This window comes from Botrytis sinoallii, assembly GCF_014898435.1.
Source record: "Botrytis sinoallii strain Bc 23 chromosome Unknown BSIN_012, whole genome shotgun sequence".
NCBI classification, from domain to species: Eukaryota; Fungi; Ascomycota; class Leotiomycetes; order Helotiales; family Sclerotiniaceae; genus Botrytis; species Botrytis sinoallii.
The window spans coordinates 1,578,982-1,600,619 of NW_024066039.1; the positions used below are offsets into that span (position 1 = coordinate 1,578,982).

General features: G+C 38.5%; 7 protein-coding genes across 7 annotated transcripts; all 7 read right to left on the reverse strand.

The window, feature by feature from the left end:
* Nucleotides 1-9,413: 9,413 nt before the first annotated feature.
* EAF02_007403 (uncharacterized protein) lies at nt 9,414-10,946 on the reverse strand (the record flags this gene model as incomplete). Its single annotated transcript, XM_038903451.1, has 3 exons — nt 9,414-9,587; nt 9,643-10,602; nt 10,659-10,946. 3 exons carry the CDS (start codon nt 10,944-10,946, stop codon nt 9,414-9,416), a joined length of 1,422 nt encoding a protein of 473 aa, XP_038756930.1.
* A 1,155-nt stretch (nt 10,947-12,101) lies between these two features.
* Nucleotides 12,102-13,038, reverse strand: EAF02_007404 (uncharacterized protein; the record flags this gene model as incomplete). The annotated part of the gene is made up of 2 exons (XM_038903452.1): nt 12,102-12,851; nt 12,913-13,038. The coding sequence occupies 2 exons, from the start codon at nt 13,036-13,038 to the stop codon at nt 12,102-12,104; spliced, it is 876 nt and encodes a 291-aa protein (XP_038756931.1).
* A 792-nt stretch (nt 13,039-13,830) lies between these two features.
* Nucleotides 13,831-14,792, reverse strand: EAF02_007405 (uncharacterized protein; the record flags this gene model as incomplete). Its single annotated transcript, XM_038903453.1, has 2 exons — nt 13,831-14,115; nt 14,331-14,792. 2 exons carry the CDS (start codon nt 14,790-14,792, stop codon nt 13,831-13,833), a joined length of 747 nt encoding a protein of 248 aa, XP_038756932.1.
* Nucleotides 14,793-16,393: 1,601 nt separating this feature from the next.
* On the reverse strand, nt 16,394-16,753 carry EAF02_007406 (uncharacterized protein; the record flags this gene model as incomplete). Its single annotated transcript, XM_038903454.1, has 1 exon — nt 16,394-16,753. One exon carries the CDS (start codon nt 16,751-16,753, stop codon nt 16,394-16,396), a length of 360 nt encoding a protein of 119 aa, XP_038756933.1.
* Nucleotides 16,754-17,611: 858 nt separating this feature from the next.
* EAF02_007407 (uncharacterized protein) lies at nt 17,612-18,139 on the reverse strand (the record flags this gene model as incomplete). Its single annotated transcript, XM_038903455.1, has 1 exon — nt 17,612-18,139. One exon carries the CDS (start codon nt 18,137-18,139, stop codon nt 17,612-17,614), a length of 528 nt encoding a protein of 175 aa, XP_038756934.1.
* A 744-nt stretch (nt 18,140-18,883) lies between these two features.
* EAF02_007408 (uncharacterized protein) lies at nt 18,884-19,315 on the reverse strand (the record flags this gene model as incomplete). The annotated part of the gene is made up of 1 exon (XM_038903456.1): nt 18,884-19,315. One exon carries the CDS (start codon nt 19,313-19,315, stop codon nt 18,884-18,886), a length of 432 nt encoding a protein of 143 aa, XP_038756935.1.
* Nucleotides 19,316-20,166: 851 nt separating this feature from the next.
* EAF02_007409 (uncharacterized protein) lies at nt 20,167-21,382 on the reverse strand (the record flags this gene model as incomplete). The annotated part of the gene is made up of 3 exons (XM_038903457.1): nt 20,167-20,994; nt 21,078-21,143; nt 21,170-21,382. The coding sequence occupies 3 exons, from the start codon at nt 21,380-21,382 to the stop codon at nt 20,167-20,169; spliced, it is 1,107 nt and encodes a 368-aa protein (XP_038756936.1).
* Nucleotides 21,383-21,638: the final 256 nt, after the last annotated feature.

A 21,638-nucleotide genomic window follows, 5' to 3' on the forward strand; every position in this document is an offset into this window, starting at 1 on the left:
TATAGAGTATTCTTCCTCTCTTTCTCTTTCTTCAATCTCTCTCTCTTTTTCTCTTTCTTCTTCCATTTGAGCCCTTAATAAATGCCAGGCTCTTATAGCAATTTTAGTTGTATTGATAATTTGATAATTAATTCGATTCCTATTTTCATATAAAGTAGGAATTGTAGAGTGATTTTAGAAAATAATATATTCTGGAATATCTCTTTTCTTTCCGTTTTGTATACTGGGCAACTAATCAAAAGATATTGAGGTACCTCAATATTACCACATATACATCTATTATTGAAGTAATTAAAACGATATAAATATGATTTAATATAACCATAACCTAATTTCAATTGAAAAAAAACGCTAACTGTATTTCGCCTTGTTTCAATTGGTAGCTTGATTTTCGATCCAATTTTCCATGGAAATAGCTTCGAATAGATTAATACTATTTGATTTGATCTGAGTTTATATTGATTGAGAATCGAGCTTTATTGATCAAAAAAGGATTCTTTAATTATTATTTCTAATAATCCAAAACTAGTTTCATTCGAAGTAGATCGTATTGTAGTTGTTTCCTTTGCTAGCTTATCTGCTAGCTTGTTTCCCTTTACTGAAGTATGTCCTGGTATTCAATTCAAGGATATTTCTGTTCCTTTAGCTATAATAGCTTTGGCTGCTTTGATTACTCGAATTTGATAAGCTTGATTAAAATAATCCGAGAGTATTTTTAGTTGTAGTAGGCCTGCTTGATTGTCTAAATAAACCTTGAATTTCTTTTCATTATTAACAATTAAACTAGCATATTCAATAGCTCGAGTAATTCCATATAGCTCTTCATTATAAACCAGTTGATTACTTCCAATATTCACTTGTTCTTAATATGAAACTTAATCATTCAATTGTATTGTTACTATCCCTATATCAATACCTATTCCTTTTCTGTAGAAGAGGTATCTGTATAGATATAGATAGTATCTTGATCTCTATATTTGAAAATAATATTATAAAGTATTACTGCATTTTCTTTTGAAGCCTTACTAATATTGATTTTGAAAAGGATTTCCTTTTTCCATAATAGAAAGTAAAAATAAGTAATCTTTTCGAGAGAAAACGAATCGAATTTTTTATTAATTGATTCTCTTATTCTATCAAGTTGGATTGGTTTATATAGCTTTCTTTAAGGAGTATTGATTGGTTCTCGATTAGCATATTGATATGCTAGAGTAGCTTTTTCGATGTTGATTAAATGTTTGGATGAGAGTTTTGTTAATCAAAAGGTATATTGCTTGATATTTGAATCTAATCGAATGTTTGCTGGTTTTAATCCCACTTCGATTTCCATTAGGAGAATTGGAATAGTTTTGAAAACTCCTAATATCTTTCAAAAAGCTAGATTTTGAAGAGCTTGTATTTTATCCCTGAAGTAGGCTTGTCCTCTCCATCAAATCATTAATCCGTAATCTACTATACTAGTTACACAGACTATATATAATTATTAAAGGGCTTTCAGACTTAGGCCTTTTTCCGTATTGGCTAGTCGAATCATTTGATAAAAGGCTCCTTTTGCTTGTATGATTCGAATATTGATGTGTTAATTGAATTTGAGATTTGAATCAAACCATATATCTAGCCATCTGATCAGGAATTGAGATATAATGATATCGGAATTAAGTAGTTTAATTAAATAATCCTTAGTTAGCTTGAAAACTGAAAAGTATATTAATTTTGTTTTTGCTAAATCAAATTGAATAGCGTTTTTCAAATTAAATTCGTAAATTTGCTTTGTAACTTTCTCAAGAGATATAATATTCTTCTTTCAAGAAAATGAGTTTATAATCAAAGTAATATTATCAATATAAAAGAGGAATTTGATTGATTTTGAAAGGAATAAATCTCTAATGTATATTAGGAATAGGATTGGAGAAATAGGGCTGCCTTGTGGTATTCCAGTTGAAATAGGTTTGAAAGATTCGATTTGATTGTTGAAGAACAATTTGAATTGTCTTTGTTGGAGGAATGAGGCTATCCAAGCAATCAGATTTGTTGGTAGTTTTAGCTTCTTACAAATTTCCAATAATCGATTTCTTGAGATATAATCGAAGGCTCCCTTTATATCTATAAATAGAACTGAAGTCTTTTTATGAATTTGCTTGTTTCTTTTGATTTCCGTAGTTAGAAAAAGAGTTGCATCAATTGCTGATTTCTTTTATCGACCTCCAATTTGACTCTTGTATAATAGGCTAGTAGTTTCTACTAAATAATCTAATTTTTGAGCTAATATCCTTTTGCTTATTTTTTCAAGGCAATTTAGAAGTGTAATGATTTTATATACTTTCGGAACGGAATAGTTAGGTTTTGAGGCTTTCTTCAAAATCGCTCTAGTGGCTTGTTTCCAGCATTATAGGTAATATTCGAGGTTGATTAGATTACTAAATAAATTGAAGAAGATTTGTAGAATTGCTTTATATACTTTTATAATAATCTTCTAAGTGATTCTATTTAGGCCAGGGATCTTTCCTTGGATTTTGGCTGAACAAGTATTATTTAATTCGATTTGTAAAAGATTAAACTATTTCCATTTCTTGAATTACTTGTATCCTTCCCATTATGGTTTTGAAGTGACTGGGGGGAATAGGAATAGAGTTGATCTGAAAGCAGAGCATTTTCCTTCAAAAAAGCTTTCGATTGAAATATCCGATATCCTTTAATCTTAATAGTCTTTTGTATAGATTATTACTTTAAATATTATCTGTATATCCTTTTTTTCTAGAAATTCATTCCAATAATTCTTCTTTGCTGTTTTAATAGCCTAAAAGTATTTGTTTCTAGCAATTCGATATTCCTCTTTGAAATTTGAGTTTTCCAAATCGGATTCGATTAGTTGTTTTGCTTTTCCTAATATTTTTCAAAGCTCTTTCAGTTCGGATATCCACCATAGTTTTCCCCTTTTTTCCGAACTGACTTTAGGTATAGATTTTTCAATAGCTTTTTGAATAATTCTTATAAGTTCGCTTACTACTTGATCCAAATTAAAATAATCATTTCTTTCTTTCAAATTATTGAGCGAATCCTCTTTAGATGAAATTGTCAATATCAAAGTAAAGAGAGTAAGAGAGAATAAGGTTTCTGATTTCAGTATCGATTCAAATTTATTCCAATTGGCTAGCTTGGTATTATATCTAGCTAGCGATATTGTATTACAGGGACTTGATTCTTCTTTTCCTTTGAGTTCGAATAGTATTCCTGTATGATCGGATCCTGTATTTGACAGTGTTTGCCAGTTTTGGATTTGAGAAGCAATTCCTTCTAAAGCTAATGTGAGATCGATAATGCTTGGATTAAGGAGATTATTGCGATAGAAGGTACTAAGATCAGGCTCGTTTAGAAGAGTGAGATTCTGATCTTCCAGCCATTCGACTAATTGATCAGCGTTTCTGTTTTTCTTCGAAAAAGGATCCCATTATGGGTAATGGGAGTTGAAGTCGCCTATAAGAATAATTTCTTATATGATTGATGAATTGTATAGGTGTCTTTCAAATGTAAAGCCCTTTTCTTTAGCTTGATCAGCTTCATTATAGATATTAACGATTTGAAAGGCTTTATTTCCATTTTGATAATCGAAGATCTGAATATCAGGATCTCTTGGAGAATCAGGAGAAAGATTGATTATAAATTGAAGGGTTTTTGAAGTGTATAATAATATTCGTGATCGATATTTGGAATCGAATCTCAGAAGTGTTTGTATAAAATTGGGGTGTATGATCGATCTAGCATTTGAATAATCATTTCCGTTTTTGATAATCCAAGACTCTTGAATAGTAATGAAATCGATATTGAGTTCTATTGCAATCTATAAAATGTTTTCTATAGCTTATAAACTCCGATTGAGATTTATTTGAAGAATTCGAATATTGGTATAATTCATTAAAGAGTATTATTCGATTTTTGTTGAATAGCCTGATAGATTTCACATATTTTCAAATTTGCTACATAATTCTCTTAACAATTCAAGCATTTCGCTGCTAAATATTAATAGAATTTTCCTCTAATATTATATACCATACACAAGTGTACTAATATAATATGCTTACCTCCACATAAACCACAAAAAGGGTTTTCTTCTATAATGAGCATCCTGATATCCAAACCCTTAACACTTCTAACACTGTATAGTTAATTTTGATTCGTAGAACTTTTCTATTCTCATACTACTTCCAGCAATATATAACCGCTTTCGGATAGCTAATTCCGCTTCTAATTTGATAGCAAAAGCAATAACTACAGCTCCCTTTTATTGATAAGCTCTTTTCGAAATAAGAATAAGCCAAAAAGGGGTTTCTATAGACTTGAAGTCAGAATTGAAGATCTTGATTTCGTCTAAGATAAAATCTATTCCCTTTATTCCTAAGAATTCTTTAATAGGGACTCTATGAATAATAACTTTATACCATTCTTGATCCTTTTGAATCCTTTCGAATTTGATAATATTACTCCAAATAGTTTTCTTTTCTATTAAGAATTGTGATATAAAAGGATCGTTTGTTATAATAATAATATTATTATTAAAGAATAAAGTAGCTATTACAATAACTGATCCTTTAATTCCAATCTTTTGAAAAGCTTCATTTATTTTGTTTCGAATAATTAAAAAGAAAAAGGAAATGGGGTTTGAGATTTCTGGTTTGATTAGAATAAGTTGTTTTTGGATTGAATCTATCTTTTCCTTTATAGAGATTGATTTGATGCTTTTTTTGAAGACTAGGTTCCATTCTCCTTCTGAAACTTTTGCATATATTGGTTTTGATATTGGGATAGTAATGGATATAGGAGTTGTATTTAGGGCTTTAGCTTAGAATTCGATTTTTCAAATAACTAATTCAAAATAGGTGATTTGAGAGGTAATGATTTTGGAGGCTGTAGTAAGGTTTCCCTTTTCAGTATACTCTCTAAAGATTTCTAGAAGATCTAAAAGCTTGAATTGTTTGTTACGTGATTGAATAAATATTGAAGCTAATACTATAAGATCTCTTGCTTTCAGGATAGCTTCTTTTAAAAAAGAGGGGTTGTCTTGAACTCTGGGTTGTTTGTTTTGATTGCCGAGAGGTATTGTGGGGCCGCGTTTCTTGTTTTGATTGAAGATATAGGTAGTATTATTTGTATTTTGAGTAAGAAAGGGATTACTAGATAGGTTGATTTCTTCATTTCTTCTTTCGAAATTGATTGGTAAAGTTGGGCTGGAGATTTCGAATATAGAGGTTTCAGACGATAGATAGAGACTTGATGCAGGAATACCTAATATGATTATAGAATAGGTATTAGGTATAATAGAGACTTCGGGAGAAGCTTCTATTATATTAGTATCCTTCAATATATTTGAGGAACTCATTTTGGGGATTGTATTTCTGTTCTAGAGATCAGAATGAAGAGTTTTCTACGCGAATTTTCGTGTGTATTTCGCGTTTTGGGACGTCGACAACAGTATCACAACAACTACTGGTTCGAATCAATTGGGAGGAATTGCAATGGATTTGGTTTAGTAACTATGATCTATAGCGATCGCGAAACGGTCGTATTTCGAAGAAAAAGTTTCCTTCGAAATTTGTTGTGTGAATTTTTCGGAGCTGATTCGCATACAGAGTGCGTTTAGATTTCTTCAGTAGTCGTACTTGATTCCAATCCACTGACAGTTCAAGTGAGCAAAAGCAGCATGTGCTTCAAGTGTTCTAGAACAGGGAATTACCATGATAAATGGAGTCTCGCTTTGCGAAAGTTTCCCACTCTTGGCACAGACCACATGCGGACATCTTAGCGAGTCTTGAATGTGTGTAACAAATTAGCTGTCATGACCAGCGGCAGCGACATGAACCTAACGGCAACGTATTGTAAGCTTTGAGATTCATATGTTATCAACTGAAAATTTCAATTACCTTGAAGAATGAGGCGCCTTTTTTTTTTTGAGACCTGGATAATATTTCTTCTTTTCCTTTTCAGGATTCGGGTTATGTATGTATTGGTGTAATAATTGATATAATTTTGGTTGATTGATCTCTGAGACGTATAAAGTGGATCACAGTAAGTACATAATCGCTTGTGTGAAAGATGTTCCATTTTCATGAATGACCACGGGTACTCCTTCAATGGGTAGGAGAAATCTGGTAATGAAGATCCATAACTAAGATCTCAAAACGGAACTCATGTGTGAGTGTGACTTACTAAAATCTATCCAGATGAACTCAAGTAGAAATTCACATGTGTTGTGCATTTTCATTGGAGTTGATAAGGTCTTTAACAAGCTCAGTAAGATTTTGAGAAATCCCACATCGAGCTCTACCAAAATATTGATGATCTGAGCTAGATGTATCGCAGAAAAAGAGAAGAGGAGAGTAAGAGAACTCGCAAAAGCCACGATTTGCTCAAAGGTCAAGAACTGTGAGCATGGTATCCAAGATCAAGCATCATTCCCATCAGTATTGTGCACTTCTGTCCGCCTTTTCCAGACCTTTTCAAACCACCGCAGATATGTGCAACCAAGTTGTAAGGAAGTTCAAAAGCATACCACTTGTATTCACTTAAATAGCCGATCTTCTGTATTTCGGTGAGAAATAAGAAAAGCTAGCCCACTTTCATCTAATTTCTTTGCCCAATTGTTGCCGTACTGTCCTGATTTCTGCTCACCAGCGCCCATCATGTATTATTCGTAAATGATTTGATATAACGACGCCCGTTGCCTCTTCTGCTATCCAACAGAAGCCTGACAGCAACTACGAGCACCGATCCCGCGAGGATCCCTGAGAAAGAGGAATGTGGTCGGGCGTCAGCGGCTGTGTGGACTTGTTCGACGCATTGGAGAGCAACTGAAAAGCTTGTGCAGTTCGTTGGTTTATTTCTAGTGGTATGCATTGCTGGAAGAGCCAACTGAAATTGTGCGAATTCTTTCGACTTCAATCCCAGGAGGGGTGAGTTATCGAGTTAGTGAAAGTGAAACACAGTGGGTGATGTAAGTAGACAGTATACTTACTGAATTGAAAGGGGAAGTTCAAAGGCGAAGTCTAGGAATGAGTATCAGAATGCGCTGCTCACGCGCCGTCGGAGAAGTCTTTGAAATTAGCAGACAACAAAAATGGTCAGGAAGGGGCAGTTGAGAAAGTTGAAAAATGAGTTTCCCGGGAATCGGGAGTGGGGAGGATGGGAAGAGATTTGAAAAGCTGTCCGAGGGAAAAGAGGACTAACGATACTCCTTATAGTTCTGTCTGCGTTGAGCTTCGGAAATATCTCACCCTCAAAATATAGCACACTCAGCATTTCACTTCAACCTAGCTTCGAGAATCCCAAAATCGGCCGGCCTGCTCAAATGAGAAGAACGGTCGTTTATATAAAGATGTATAATTATCATTAGTGACTCAAAGATTACACACACGGTAAATTCAAAACCCCGGCAGCCTGTACAATAAATAAACGCCCCGAGCTGATAAGCTCAATCCACATACTCCATTTCCATTTCCAGTGGCTTCATTCCCAAGTTCATTACCCTACATTCGCTTTTGAACGCCAGTTAGGAGATTAGGCAGCTAAAGAACGGAAGTCAGTATGTGGGCTAGATAATAACGATAGTAGATCGTTTTCGCTATGTAAATACTTTCACACGTACCTATGGTCATGATATTCTCAAAACACCATTCACTCTAGCTTTGCTCATCATAGAAATCGATCAAAAGCCTGAAACATCCTCCTACCACAAGGGCAATCTGTGTATCGCCTGTGGTAAGCGTAGCCACGGCAACCTTGTGTTCTCTCCATGGGAACACCACCCATTCCCATACTGCCCGTAGAAACACGTCGGGGAATGAAGCCACAGGAACATTGCTGCAAAGGTCCAGCGGCAGAAGAGAGATGCTCGTGGTAAGCGTAGCCACGGCAGCCTTGTGTTCTCTCCATGGGAATACCACCCATTCCCATACTGCCCGTAGAAACACTTCGGGGAGTGAAGCCACAGGAACATTGCTGCGAAGCTCTAGCAGCTGAAGACAGATATTCGTGGTAGCTGTAGCCACGGCAGGCCATAGGTCTCTCCATTGGAACACCGCCGACCGAGCTACCACTCACTGAATCACTTCTGCCGTCCATGCCACCAGTACCTTGCTGTTGCGAGTCGGCAGTTAAAACAAAGGATTACCGTCATTGTCTGCGACAGCTTGTTGATTTATGGATGGGCGTGGGGACTAGAGATACATGCTATTAGTAATCATATCAAACATCTTCAGGGTTACCGAGATTCATGCTCTACACTTCTCGATGACGCTGGGAATGCCAAAGATTCAATAACATTGTTTGTCGGAATTGAAAACTTCAGAAGCACAAATTGCAAAATGAATTGTACTTGCAGGAGGAGAAGACGATTTGTCCCTTTGGTTGTTTCCGTTTTCATTCATTGTTATCGTTGTCGATTTGTTGTTTTACTGTCGTGATTGATGGATGTTGTTATATTTTGGTGTTCCTAGAGATTGAAAGTCAATCTGTCATGTAGAAGAAGATGATATGCGCCAAGCGGAAAGAAAGCTAAAATTCCACTAAGTTATAGTCAGTCCTGAAGTCACATGAGTTCTCTAGATTTCGAAGACACTGGAAGGGTACAAGCGTGACATCACAAATAGAATAATTGCTTTTCTGTAATCACACGCCGCTGTGGATCTCTATTGAAGTGTAGATCACTCGAGAAATACTTGATTCGTAGGAAGTTTGCAACAAGTATTCGAAGTGGCTTGCATTGACTCCATGTTTGCGATGGAAAACTTCAGTATTCATCATTTTGCAACTTTTCTAATACATCTTGGACAAAATTTCACACAATCTGCAGGCGATAATCATGATGAACGCGTCTCCAAATCTGGACTGAAACTCAACATATAGGTCTTTTCTTATTCTATATGCAGAGAAGTTCGCAAGAGCTTCCCTGTCTACAGAGAACTATTTGCAGAAAAGTTGGGAAAGCTATCTAGTCAAGATGTCAGGAAGTCGAACTCACGATTGCGAGGTCTCCTCCGTCTAGCAATAAGCCAAAACTTTCTATCCGTTAATTCACGAGGGTCTATCAGACCAGAAATCTCGGTAAAATTCAAATCATAGAACTGAAAGTAGCAACGCAATCTATCCGTAGGAGTACCACTAAAGGTCATGAGGTATCATACAAGGGAAGAGCAAACCAGTGCTGACCCTATCTATCCGGTCCCTTTCATCTGCTGCCTGGATTATCAAGATTTTTGTAATTAAAACTTTTGTCGGTATGCCACGGGCTCCTGTTTATTGCTGGAGAAGTTGAAAATGATTTGGTGGTGTAATATTTGGCTTCAGATTGAGATCTGGGAACTTCTCTCTAAGATCTCTCGTCTTTTCATGTTGACAACTACCTGCCATCCACTTCATAAGGACTATCTGTTCCATTCCTGCATAGTTTCTGACCTATGTGTGTAATCGGTTTGTAGTTGACAAGGAGAGAACGAAGGGCTGGTTGATGACTCAGAGGATTGGCCACTTCCTCTTTCGGACCCGAAAAATTCATGTAAGGAAGAAGGGGATGCGGCGGTACAGTTTTCATTTCTCACCTAGAAGAAGTCAGTTATCGCGGGATTGCTTATCTTGAGTTATATGTATGCTTACAGTTGTGTACTGCTGAGTCTCAAAACCCTGTGTTTGGACGGCAGGCATTTGAAATTGATCATGCGACTGATTAGATAGAGTATCGGTTGCTCTAGGTTCCCATAAGTTTCTCTCTGGGAATAACGGCGAGTGTGGTTCATCAAGAGCTGATATATAATTGAAGTTATATGAGCCCCAATCAGAAAACGTATGGCCCATTTGCTGGAAAGAATAACTTGGTTGTTGGGTATCAAAACGTTGAGGTGATGGAAGGGATTGACAATGGTTATTAAACTGTTGCACTTCATGCGTCAACGGTGCAATCATTCCCTGGCCCATGTGCTGGAAAGACGTCGAGTATGGGGGTATCCGTCCCATTTGGTCCATGTGCTGGAAAGAGTCTACACTCTGAGGCACTTCTTGTACTTGGCCCATTTGCTGGAAAGAATCTGCCTCTTCAAACATCCAGGTCTGAGTTGTTTCATCATGATTCAACTGATATTCCTGATAGATTTCGGATAAGCCTGATCCACTGTACTGAGCTTCACATTCTACCTTGAATCTTTCCAGACTGCCAGAATGCTTATGACCCTTTCGTTTGATTGGCTTCTTTTGAATGACCTTAGGAGATAGTGGTTTTGAATTTGCTTTTGTAACTCCTAACTTTCCAGCATGCTTCTTGTTGTGCTCTTCAATTATTATGTCGATGCTATTCTTTTCTCTGCGACGACTGGAAGGTCTTGATGCCATCATGGAATGAGACAAGTCCTCCCTGTGCTTGTGTTCATGTCTGTTATCTTTATCTGACAAGAAGGAGGTTGACAAAGAAGAAGATCGTTCAAGCACAGCTGGTGGTCTTTCGATATTGGAGATTGTGTTGGAAGAGGGCGACATTGTTGCAAAGGTGGAATGATTTTGATAAAATTGTGATGACGTGCCAGGAGAATCAGTAGTGGGATCTTGAACCAAGGATAGTGATGTCTGCTTAAGACTATTAGCTACTTGTAAGTTGATTGAGAACAAGGGGTACTATGTACTGTAGAACGTTGAATATTCCCGACACTCTCCTCGAACTTTGTGCCAATTGGCATCATCGACTGAATTCCTGGTTCTTGATCTCCTCTTGCCCTTGCAAATGAGGAATGCATGCTCTCAGAGGGCTGGTCTTCGCTGTATATTATGGCAGTATCCTTATCTTCCTCAATATTGTCTTCTTTGAGAACAAGGGGACTTTCTCTTAGCAGGTTAAGGGTTTCATCGTCGTCGTTTGCTTCTAGCAGATCATAGAACTGCCGCTCTCCCCAAATGTCATCAAATAATGACATGATTATTTGAGAAAATTTGAAAGTTGGTAACAAAAGGATTTTTTGAGGGAGGAGCGAAAGGCAAGTTATTTTCGACAGTGGTTGCCAATGAAGGTGGAACCAAAGCAAACTCAATCCACCAGTTCAAGGATTAATCAAATTTTCCCCTCTCGAAAATTAACGAAATTCACCTTTGTGGAAGTTTTTAATGAGATTTAATTGGAGGATAGTTCATCTCATAAATCATGGTTCTTTGGTCTTTTTCTAAATCACAAAACATTCATTGACATGGTAGGATTTTATATATCAAGAGCTTCTGATTTGGAACATCAATTTCATAACAAAGATCACTTAACACCTACTTGAAGTATATTTCAGCTCTTTGGAAAAGATTAGACTATGTTTGGGAACATTGCAGAATCATCATATTAGGTAGATCCCATCCGAATATCTCCTGCTTTCATCCAAGCATTAGATCACCCCAAGTTCAATTCTTTCGAGTTAAAATATATAGTCTCTGATTCAACCTCCTCTTCAGAATCTGCATCCGATGAATGCGGCCCACTTCTCATTGAGCCAAAGTCGAGATTAATTTTTAATGTCTCTCAAAGGTTATTTTTTAATGCAAAACAAGATAGTCAATATAATAGCCTTCTCAGACAACTTACATGATTAGCTAGATAGACTAATACAAAGGTTGGAAACTTGGACACATGAATCAATCCTAGAGATATAGGTACTAGTTATAGAAAATCAGTGGGAATAGTTGTAGTCATGCATATTCAAGTATTTTCCATAACCACTCATAGATGAATGAGAGAACACATTGCCATGTTATCTAATGTCTTGGCAGAATTATCTCTAACTAGGTATACAGGTATTTCGAATAGATATTCGTTGTGTCCAGACCAGGGCAGAACCCTCTCTGGGCTCTTTATATTCCAAAATGTAGCCGTATACTCATAAGTTCGTCGACTGGCTGCCAAAAACTTAGAACTCCCACCAAATATCCTAACCCAGTATCCTAAGCAGTTTCTTCTTCATGCGATATATAAGTCCAGCAGTGTCTCAATGGACTAGAGAACGAAACAAATTGGCCCGATTCCCGATGTCTTTGATGTCGCAAAAGCTCGGTATCTCCTCTAGTTGGTCGTGCACCATTTATGTCGATTCCATTCATGAGTAAAAGTAGCACATTGTCGCTAGATGGGTATATAAATCTACCAGGTCCTCTGGGCATACGGCGGCGTCTGCTCTTGCCTTCTTAGCCGGGAAGCGTGTGACCCAGGTTCTGGATAGCTTTTGGGAAGAAAGTTTATCTGATGGATTTTTCAGATTGGTTAAATTAGGCGGACTAGCATCGTAATTGTTTTCTTGGTCTTCAAGTGATTGTAGTGGGTTGCTAAATAAATGTGCTGCAAACTGAGGCTCGTCTTCTTCTGGACCTTGCTCTGCCTCTTCGTTTATGTACTCAGACACTTCATCTCGAAGACCTCTGTCGTACAAGAAGTAATCTTCGTCGCTCATGTTCTCTTCGCAATCAAAGTATTCCTCCCAGTCTTCGTCTCCATCCTCTTCAACAACTTCATTCTCTTCATCGGAGTCTTTTAGAAAAGCGGCTTCTAGCTCAGACTCTTGATCATTCGCCCCCGCCTCTTCTGTTGATTCGATTCGATCAGCAGGCTTGCCGTCATCGTTTCTTTGATCGCCAGTGAGAGCTTGTTTGAGGGCATGCTGAAGAGCTTCAAAGTTGAATCTGCTGTATGTTTCCAGACTCCCCCATCGTCCAAGAATATCCGGCATTTGAGATGAGTTTGATTCAGTAGTTGTTTGTGGCGATTCTAGAGGCTCTGCGACTGTTGCTTGGTACGGTTTTGATGGTGACGTTGAGTTTAGGAAGTTTCTCGGTGATTGGGTTCTGACAATCTAATGAATAATAAATATTGATCCTTACTATTGAATTATGCGGGAATGTTTTTTTGCTTACCGAATCTGAAACTCGCGTCATACACGCTTCTTCTCTCATCTCATTCTCCTCCTTTGCGATCAGCTGGTTGAGTTTTGGAATTTCTTTGTCTGCCCACTCGGCTTCTATCTCACTATGACAAGACATATCGATCAAATATGAAGAGTTTAAGTAATTCTCTTTTCTCTCAATAGTTTGGTCAACTGTAAGATGGTGCTATAAAGCCAACGATGTTTTTTAAACCTCAAAGTTAAGTAGATAGATTCTTATATCATGAATATCAAAGTAAACCTCTGGTAAGATCTTATGAAGAATAAAAGGTCTTTGGAAGACAAGTGGTAGAACTAAATATATACAATATTGTTGTTCACTGTACAGTTTTGTAGAAGTACCTATCTACGGCTTCCATGTATTGATAGCTTGTACAACTTTTTGATGAATTTGATCGTAACCCAGGTATAGGTAATTCTCATCAAACTTCATTGGCATGGAGGAAGGTAGATGACAATAGCCAACAACATCAAGCTTTTAATCGCTACAATTTACGGACCGAAATATGAAAACCGTAGTTCGCTGATCGATTGAACTAACACCTAAGTTTGGAATTACATAACTCGCTGTGTGTAAATACGCAACTGATCATACAAATCTTCAAAATTGCAGCTCAAACACCGAGGCACAAAGCTGCAGCGCGTACTGTACTCCAACGAGAAAACCACTGCTTATGATCACGCGCCCACGAACTTCTACAGTCAGAGACTGTATCTTGAACCTGCTTAAGATACGTCAAACAATAACGTAGGTTAGAGCAACCCGGCTTAGGCTTCCTCGTATCAGCGCTTCTCGAATCCACTGTCATATGATCTCGTGGCTTCCATTCTGCTCTCTTCACCTCCGCATATGTTAGTTCTATCCCAAGGTTTTTATATTCTAATCTTCTCAAGACACGCTTTCTAACGCTACCTTTAGGAGATCTTGTCTGGTATCTTCGTCTTCGATGAGGGTTGATTGCCTTCTGGGAATCTTTGAAACGAGTGACCCAATTTTTGGTGGGCGCGGACTGGATGCGAGCTCTTGATTTCTAACTACTCTTTCTAATGCAGTTTTTAATCGAAGAGGAATGGTGGTAGAGCATTTTCCATCGGCTCCGCTGGTTTTGTCTGCAACATTTCCTCCGCCTCGAATCGTATTATTTGCATGCTTCACTGGATTCGTGATTGTTTGCTACATTATCAGTTAGCTCGGGGATTTTGTTGAGAACTCTGGATTTCATGCAATCCGAACTGCAACCAATGTTCAGAGAGTAATCTGATAATACTCTGGGTATTAGGATTTTAACTTCATTCTAAACATGGAAGTTAATTCAGAGCTCCAAAGTCTCCAACTCTTCTACCAGCGCAAATTGTTGAGGAATCCGAAAACTTAAATATAGTGCTTACCGAACTTTGCCGAGCATCTTGATCATCTCTTGACTTTGCTGTATTCTCTCCAGCTAAGATGCCATGCGCGTTTGTAATGTTATCCGCTTTGAACAGATCGATTAACGTCGGGCTTACTGGCGATGCAGAGCGAGAAGATGTGTTATTATTGTCGTCGGATGCCAGACCATCGTTTTGACTGCTGCTAATCATCGACTGCAAGTTTTGATCGTCTTCGGCTATTCTCTCTTGCCCCCCCGACTCATCGGCGCCAACAGACTCATTCGGCACGTTCGGTTCGTTGCTGGAAATCGAATTAGAACATTTCGGACGGAAACGGTGAAACCAGCTTAATTTCAGACGTCTCAGCTGCACGAGAGGAGCCCACCATGGTGACGGCACTTTGATTGGGTTGTGTGGATTGGACAGTGTGCGAGCTTCCTTGCGAGCACGCTGACGTTGACTGAAACCGTAACGTGTCATCTTTTACCAGAATGGTAGATTCTCGCTTTCAAGTTACTCTTGAATAAAATAAGTATCAAGTTGTACCAAACTTTCTGGAGGTTCCAAAATTTAACAGTAATTAATGATATAGATGAGATTATGTTGATGTGGGTGATTAAAAAGACTTTGCTTGAAAATACGAGATCTTTACACAAAATTCCAGTTACCAAGTTTTCGGCAACGTCGATGGAAGGTTCTTTCTTTTTCGAGATTATGATCCCCTATAACCTGGAGATTATGCTCCTGCAGTACTAATTTCCAGTCAGTTGGAGGTGATTTATCAACAAAATGACGTAACTGATATAGCATCATCATTGTGGAGCCATATTGAATCAGATATTGATGGTTAAATACATAAAACCTCGGTGATCAAGTATTGGATACGGTTGAATTTTGCGCTGTGCAGAACTTCCTTACATTGGATCATCACGATATACCTAATTCGGTTGCTATGTAGTACGGTAAGTCTTGTGATATTATAGCTACTAGGAGCTTTGATATTGCGATAAATCTAGATCTATAGTGGATGAACACTCCCGCTTTGTTATATAAATTCGTCAGCAAGATAACCTCCTCGTACGGTCCTTCAGACTACTACCTAGTAGAAGGGTGTTGTGTGGCGCGAACTTAAGAAGAACATTCTCTAACTGCACTAGATGAATGAACTAGATTGTTTAAATTTCATAATCCCTTTTTCTATTCCACATTGTCACTATTGTAACAATTTTCAGAATTTATTGAGAGCTTCACCAGCTTACCATGCTGATCTCTGATTTGGCATTTTCTCCCGTATTTAATGTCTTAGTCAAGTTGTTTTACCTGGCCCTCATTTCTAAGCATTCTGCAGATGAAGAAATTATCGCAATTTTTATATCACCATTTTCAAGCTTCAGTACAGGATTTGAGGGTGACAAAGACGTTCGTGCATTCGTAATCTCAACAATATCTTTGGAGAAATGAGTCATTCCTTGAACGCCTTCATTTCATGTCGGATCATACATCTCTTTAACCGGTATAGAGTTTCGAGAGCAATTGCGCCAATATTTGGGTTGTTGGTAATTTGATCAGACTGCACGTTGTCAGATAAGGGGATGGAATCATTAAGCGAGTTAAAGTGGGTCTATTAAGCTGCCATCCGACCAGTACAAAAATGACCTCCGAATACATATGAACGCTGATGAAAAACAATCAAATAGGTCCCCCACCCAGCACATGCCGCGTACGAACGAGATTTCCTATGACAGTACCAGTACTCCAATTATTTGCTGACTTCAACTTTCGTATCGACTTCAGCCTCCTCCGCACCGTAATCATTTACAGCCACCAATGTATTCTCCAAATACTCATCAAAGATATCATATGGAGTCCAGCATTTCTGAGAGATGATGGTATCTTTGAGATTCGTCGCCACCATATCCCTGGTAATCGTCTCAATGTTTCTTCTGGAGCCGTAAGGCATGTATCATGCATGCGAACTTTTCTGGCGTTGATCCTGGTTGCGTAACGAGTTGGATCATCGAAAAATGGCATTGCTGAGGCTGAGGGAATGCCAGGACTAAGGGTAAACATTGGCAGAAGTCTCAAGATGGTGTTGGGGGTGGTGAGTATGATGGCGGTGATGAAGGTGAGCGAAGAAGCAATGGCGCTACATCTTCGGCAACCCTCAAAGGCTCTTCCATGTCCAAATCTTCCTCGTCACTATACTCGGACTCCGATGCTTCCTCATCTTCGGAGATATTGTTGTGGTCCGATGAAGACATAACGAAATCGTTTTCTCGAATGAAGTCGGTGTTACGAACGGGATCTGTGTTGAGAATGGAATCGTTGTTGCGCATCAACTCGGAGATATCCATCAAATTGATACCCAAAGCATTTCCAAAAGCTCCTCCAAAGCTATGAAAATCATGCATTTGTTCTTCTGCCCTGCCTGTAATTCTCATTTGTATTCAAAACTTGATTGTCATTCGCAGCCTCAACTTCTGTTGTTTGTCTTTCAACATTTGATTGTTCAAGGGATATCTCAAGGGACAATTGTGGATCGAGACTGGGATTTTTGTTCGACATGACTGAAAGGAAGGCGCAGACGCTGGTGGATTATTGGTTTTTATTTTCAAGAGGTCTCAGCTTGCTGTTTAACTGGCAGCATAAGACCACCAGGGTTTCTGTAAAACTGATTAGCATAACTTGACGACGATATCGTTAGTGAGGAGTTTGCTCACCTTATGTTCACTGCACTTGTCGTCGAGTTGATAGATTGTGCCACTTCGAGGATGTAGAGTTTAAAACAGAAAATGAGGGGTTGTGCGAGACGAACCTGTTTATTCAGAGAATTCTCGCTTGATCATGGAGTGAATATTGAGAGGTGAATTGTCGTCCCCAAGTTAGTCTTGTGATATCCTGTTCCGAATTGGCGCAGTTGAATCTCTCTTATGATAGTTAAACAAGATCATTGCTGTAATTTTGTCTTTCAGAAAACAATACCAAAAGCAACACAATAAAAATGATTTTATGAATTGATACATGAGGTAGTCTGTGGTATGTCTTGAAAGGATTTGAACAATTTACAGCAGTGTCATTGATGATAATACCACAAATAAACTAGATTAACAATTTACATGAAATTCAAAAGTCAATAAACTGTGTGATTGGAGGAAAGAGTGATGAAGTGAAGTGAAGTTTGTGATTCACAATTTCCTATTCCGCCAGCTTATTAACTACATTGTGAAATATCCTAGAATGCAGTTCCATATCTGTGACTTCCTCCACCACCCAGTACCTTCCTCAAATTTCTTATGCATTCAAGATAGTTTTTGTAGAAACCACCATCCTCTTATTTCCATCATGTAGTATATTCTCACACCAACCACTCTTCTGAAAAAATCTTTCATGCCATCAGAACTCATGTGACTCAATGTATCCTTGCGACCATCGAAGTGGCTAAATTTCCGACACCTGTGTTTCAATGACTTCTCTGTTGCAGTCGCCAAACGAACGCTTATTGTGATCCCGTGGCGTTGCAGCCTTCTCTTGCGAGCGAGCAAAGCCTTGTGTACCCGACTGTTTTTCGAAAAGCGCGCCGCAAGCACTGAGACTGGTAGTAGTAGTGTTTCTCTGCATTCCTTAGAAGTTGAAGACTTAATTGGTGCCGGTGGGAGTGATATTCTGTCGGTTGTGATGAATGTTGAAGGCTGAACTCTTAAGCTTTCGTCGCACGAAGCTTCAATGGAACCTTGAGTTCGTATCTTTTCCTTTAACTTTTCTACGATGATACGTACTTCATCTTGCTCCTCGAAGAGCTCCACCTTGGTCGTATTGGTTCGATCCATTTTCGGTTTCGAGTTCAAATATAAGTCTGACTTGTGATTTGTAAGTTTCTTCGAGATGTCGTGGTAAAATGGGATTTTACGCTAGATTTGATCAATGAGATTTCTATTGAAGATTTTCACAAAAATTATTCTCGCTTCTTATATATCTATCATTAGTGGCTCTATGATTAGCGCAGTCGCCCAGAAAGGGCCAGTATCTCTAGTCAATGGCCAATCTAAAGCTAGTGAATGGTTCGGTTCTAGCCTGGACTACTTATCTTCACCGTAATATAATCTGTTTCAAATGCGAGAAAGATTTGTTCCATCGAGCTTCTAGGTTTGGTTTGTGGTTTTCATAATCTAGTTGGGTGTTTCCAAATGCGATCGGTTAATTGTGATAATTGATGGGACATTGAACAAACGTGAGCACACATATCTCAATTATTTTCTGTAAACTTATCACGGACTTCTCTCATTGTCACATATTGCATAATTCTTTGATGTGGTGGGTTGAAGATATATATTATGTGGACTGTCCTGAACTAAGAAATGCCTCGCTATGGATTGATCTACCCCAACGTCCCAAGAATAGCTTCTTTCAAACCTCGCTGTGCTATCTATTTTGCTGAAATGCTCGGCAATACTATCGTGATATTCCTTCTCAAATGATGTAGCTTCTACTAAGTTAAGAATGAGCACTCATCTCCCAGTCCTGTAAAAATAGAATCAACTCACCCTCTTCACTTGACCCTCTCCCGCTATTTCTCAATAGTATAGTGGATCCTGGGTATCATTAAGATACTTTCGCCTACAGCCAGGCTTCATTCTCGCCGGTCCACTGCCTTGCTCTCCCGTCTCTGGTGTTCCATCACACCATTCACAGTAACAATCTTCAAACATATGGGGACCTTGGCAAACAAGAAAACGACATCTGATCACCTCCGGACTCACTATCTCCTTTGGGATAGCAAAGTATCTGGCAGTATCAATTACAAGTAGCCACATGATGGATCTTCGCATATTCCTCCATGAAACTACACTTTCTCGATATTCGAACTCCGCATACTCTCTTGGGAGTATCATTTCAAGAACATAACCGAGTGAATTGGTCTTAGACTCAGGTTCTTTAGATATAGCCATATTCTCATCGGTAGTTGCGAAATTGGTTGAGGAAATGTTTCTCGTTTCGATCGTCATTACTGCTTGTTGATAAGACTAGTTTTCTATAATATGGATATATGAGACAATTAATGATGTGATTAAGGTGATTATGAAGGTATTTTTGAAAGCTATGCGATTGAGAATACTTCTGAAAGCTCTTTTAGGTTGGTATCAGAATTCAAATACTATTTGTACTGGCCTTTGAAAGAGCTAATGAGTACTAGTCACTGAGCTAAACTAGGTAAATGTAACTAAAAACTTAATCTTTCAATTACCTATGCCAAGATCCTCGTGACATCTTGACATCCAGCCCTATGTTTAACTCCTTCCCATTCATATCTGACCATCCATTTATGTTACTCTCAAATTTCAGACAATGGATACACATCTATACATTCAGGTAGCTTCAAACTCTTTCCATAGGCATGTACAAAGAACTTTTGACAGCATTAAAATCTCTGACTTTGATATTTAGTAATAATTAATGGCCAAACATTTATCCCTATCACAGATTGTTTCGAAAACTAGGATGTTCCCAAAGACAATTTTGATAAAACGAGTTATGAGACTGTCATGAAGAAGTTCCTCCAAGGTAGATTAGTTGGCATAATTCCAGTCTACTTTCTAACCATAGACAATCATTGACTTATTTTCAATTGACAAGGGTATCGATTCATCACTCAATGTCAGAATTCTCACAGCGAGAATTCTGCGATGCTTCTCGGGTATCAACTCAATCTATTCTTAATAAATATAATTATTGCTTTTTGCTCTTTCACCCTATCCTAAAAGCTAAGTCATTAAATTAAATTCAAATGGCAGGCACGATTATATGCCACTCGTAAATTAACTCAGGATTATGCGGATAGTGGAGAGAATCTCTTAGTCTAAGCTTCTAGGAAAGAAGATATAGACTTATAACAACGAGCATATTTCTTGAGTGTCATATCTTGCTCCGCAGTTCGAACCCATTTCGATTCTCGCAAAGTCGCCCACATATTTAGACCGCCTGCCAAACTTCCCGGCATAACAATATGCGGACGACGTGCTCTTTCAAATGGTCTGCAAGCAATCATTGATCGCCAAAGCCCCGGTTGAGCTGCAATAACAGCCCGAGCCGAAGACCCCGTCTTCTCAACTCCATTCAAGCCATGCATTGTGTTTGTGTCGTCGATCTCGACAAATTCCGAGTTGCATCCACAAGAGCACTCTTCTTTGCAAGTTTGATTTGGTGAAACCGCAGCTTCCTCCTCGAACATTGAGACAAAGCTATCCCCGAGATAGGAATCAAAATCGCTATCAGCATCCTCTTCATATGTGAGGACGCCCAAATCTTGGATCGATTCCGTCGCCATTCCTGCTGTATCCCATCCACATCTATCAGAATCTTTTTCTTCGTCAATGATTTCTCCCTGCAGAAGATTGCAACGCTTTGAGCCATCACCAGCTTTTGCTTCACGTGTGCCATGTTCTTGTGGTAAAGGTCTTGAAAACCAATCATCGCAGAATTCAAGTGGTTCGTCACTCCCCTCGACTGTACAGCCATCTTCCTCGTCTTCCTCAAACTTCCCAACTGCCTCATCAATGTCGGCATGGCTTGTATCGTTCTCATAGTTAGAGATTCCTAAGATTGCGGCTCTGCGAGCGGCTCTGAGCTTTTCTTGTTTTTTCTTCTTTTCTTCTGCTGCAATAGCTCTTGCGCCTTCGTGGGTATACTATTTGTTGCGAGACTAGTTAGCATGTGATCGCACATGATCCCAACTGGCTCCTTCAATTTTTCCTTGGCAAATTAACTTACTGGACATGGTTTCACTGGTTCGGGATATGACCAGGAATCGCGTTCTTCATCCGGATCCCAAAATGTCTAAGTTCATTTTCCAAACCTCCAACAAGGACTGCGCCATCGTAGTCTGTATTTTTGACAGTGCGCCATCCAATAGCGCGCAAGATTTGAGGTGAGAACATTTTAATGGTATATTTTTCTTGTGAGTGCGATTTGTTTCTGATTTGTCTGCGCCCGGGGTCTTGTAGAAAGTAAGTGAGAATGGATGGCTTTCTGGATTTTTTCGAGGGCGGGAAAGTAGCTGATATAGATAGAAACATATCGCACATTCAAGTTGATGATCTTGGTAACTTGGTAGGATACTGTGAGAACCGTAAAAACCGCAAAACCTGTAATCACATATTAATGTCCAGCTTTTAGTCTATCGAAATAAAAATAGTGAATTAAGGTCACTGCCGTACGTACGATATTATTAAGATCCATCTGCCGGAGTTCAAGTAAGCTAAGAAAAAATGGCAAAAAATGGCAACAATCACTATCAACAAGGAAGGAGCGGATAATAATATGAATCTTTCA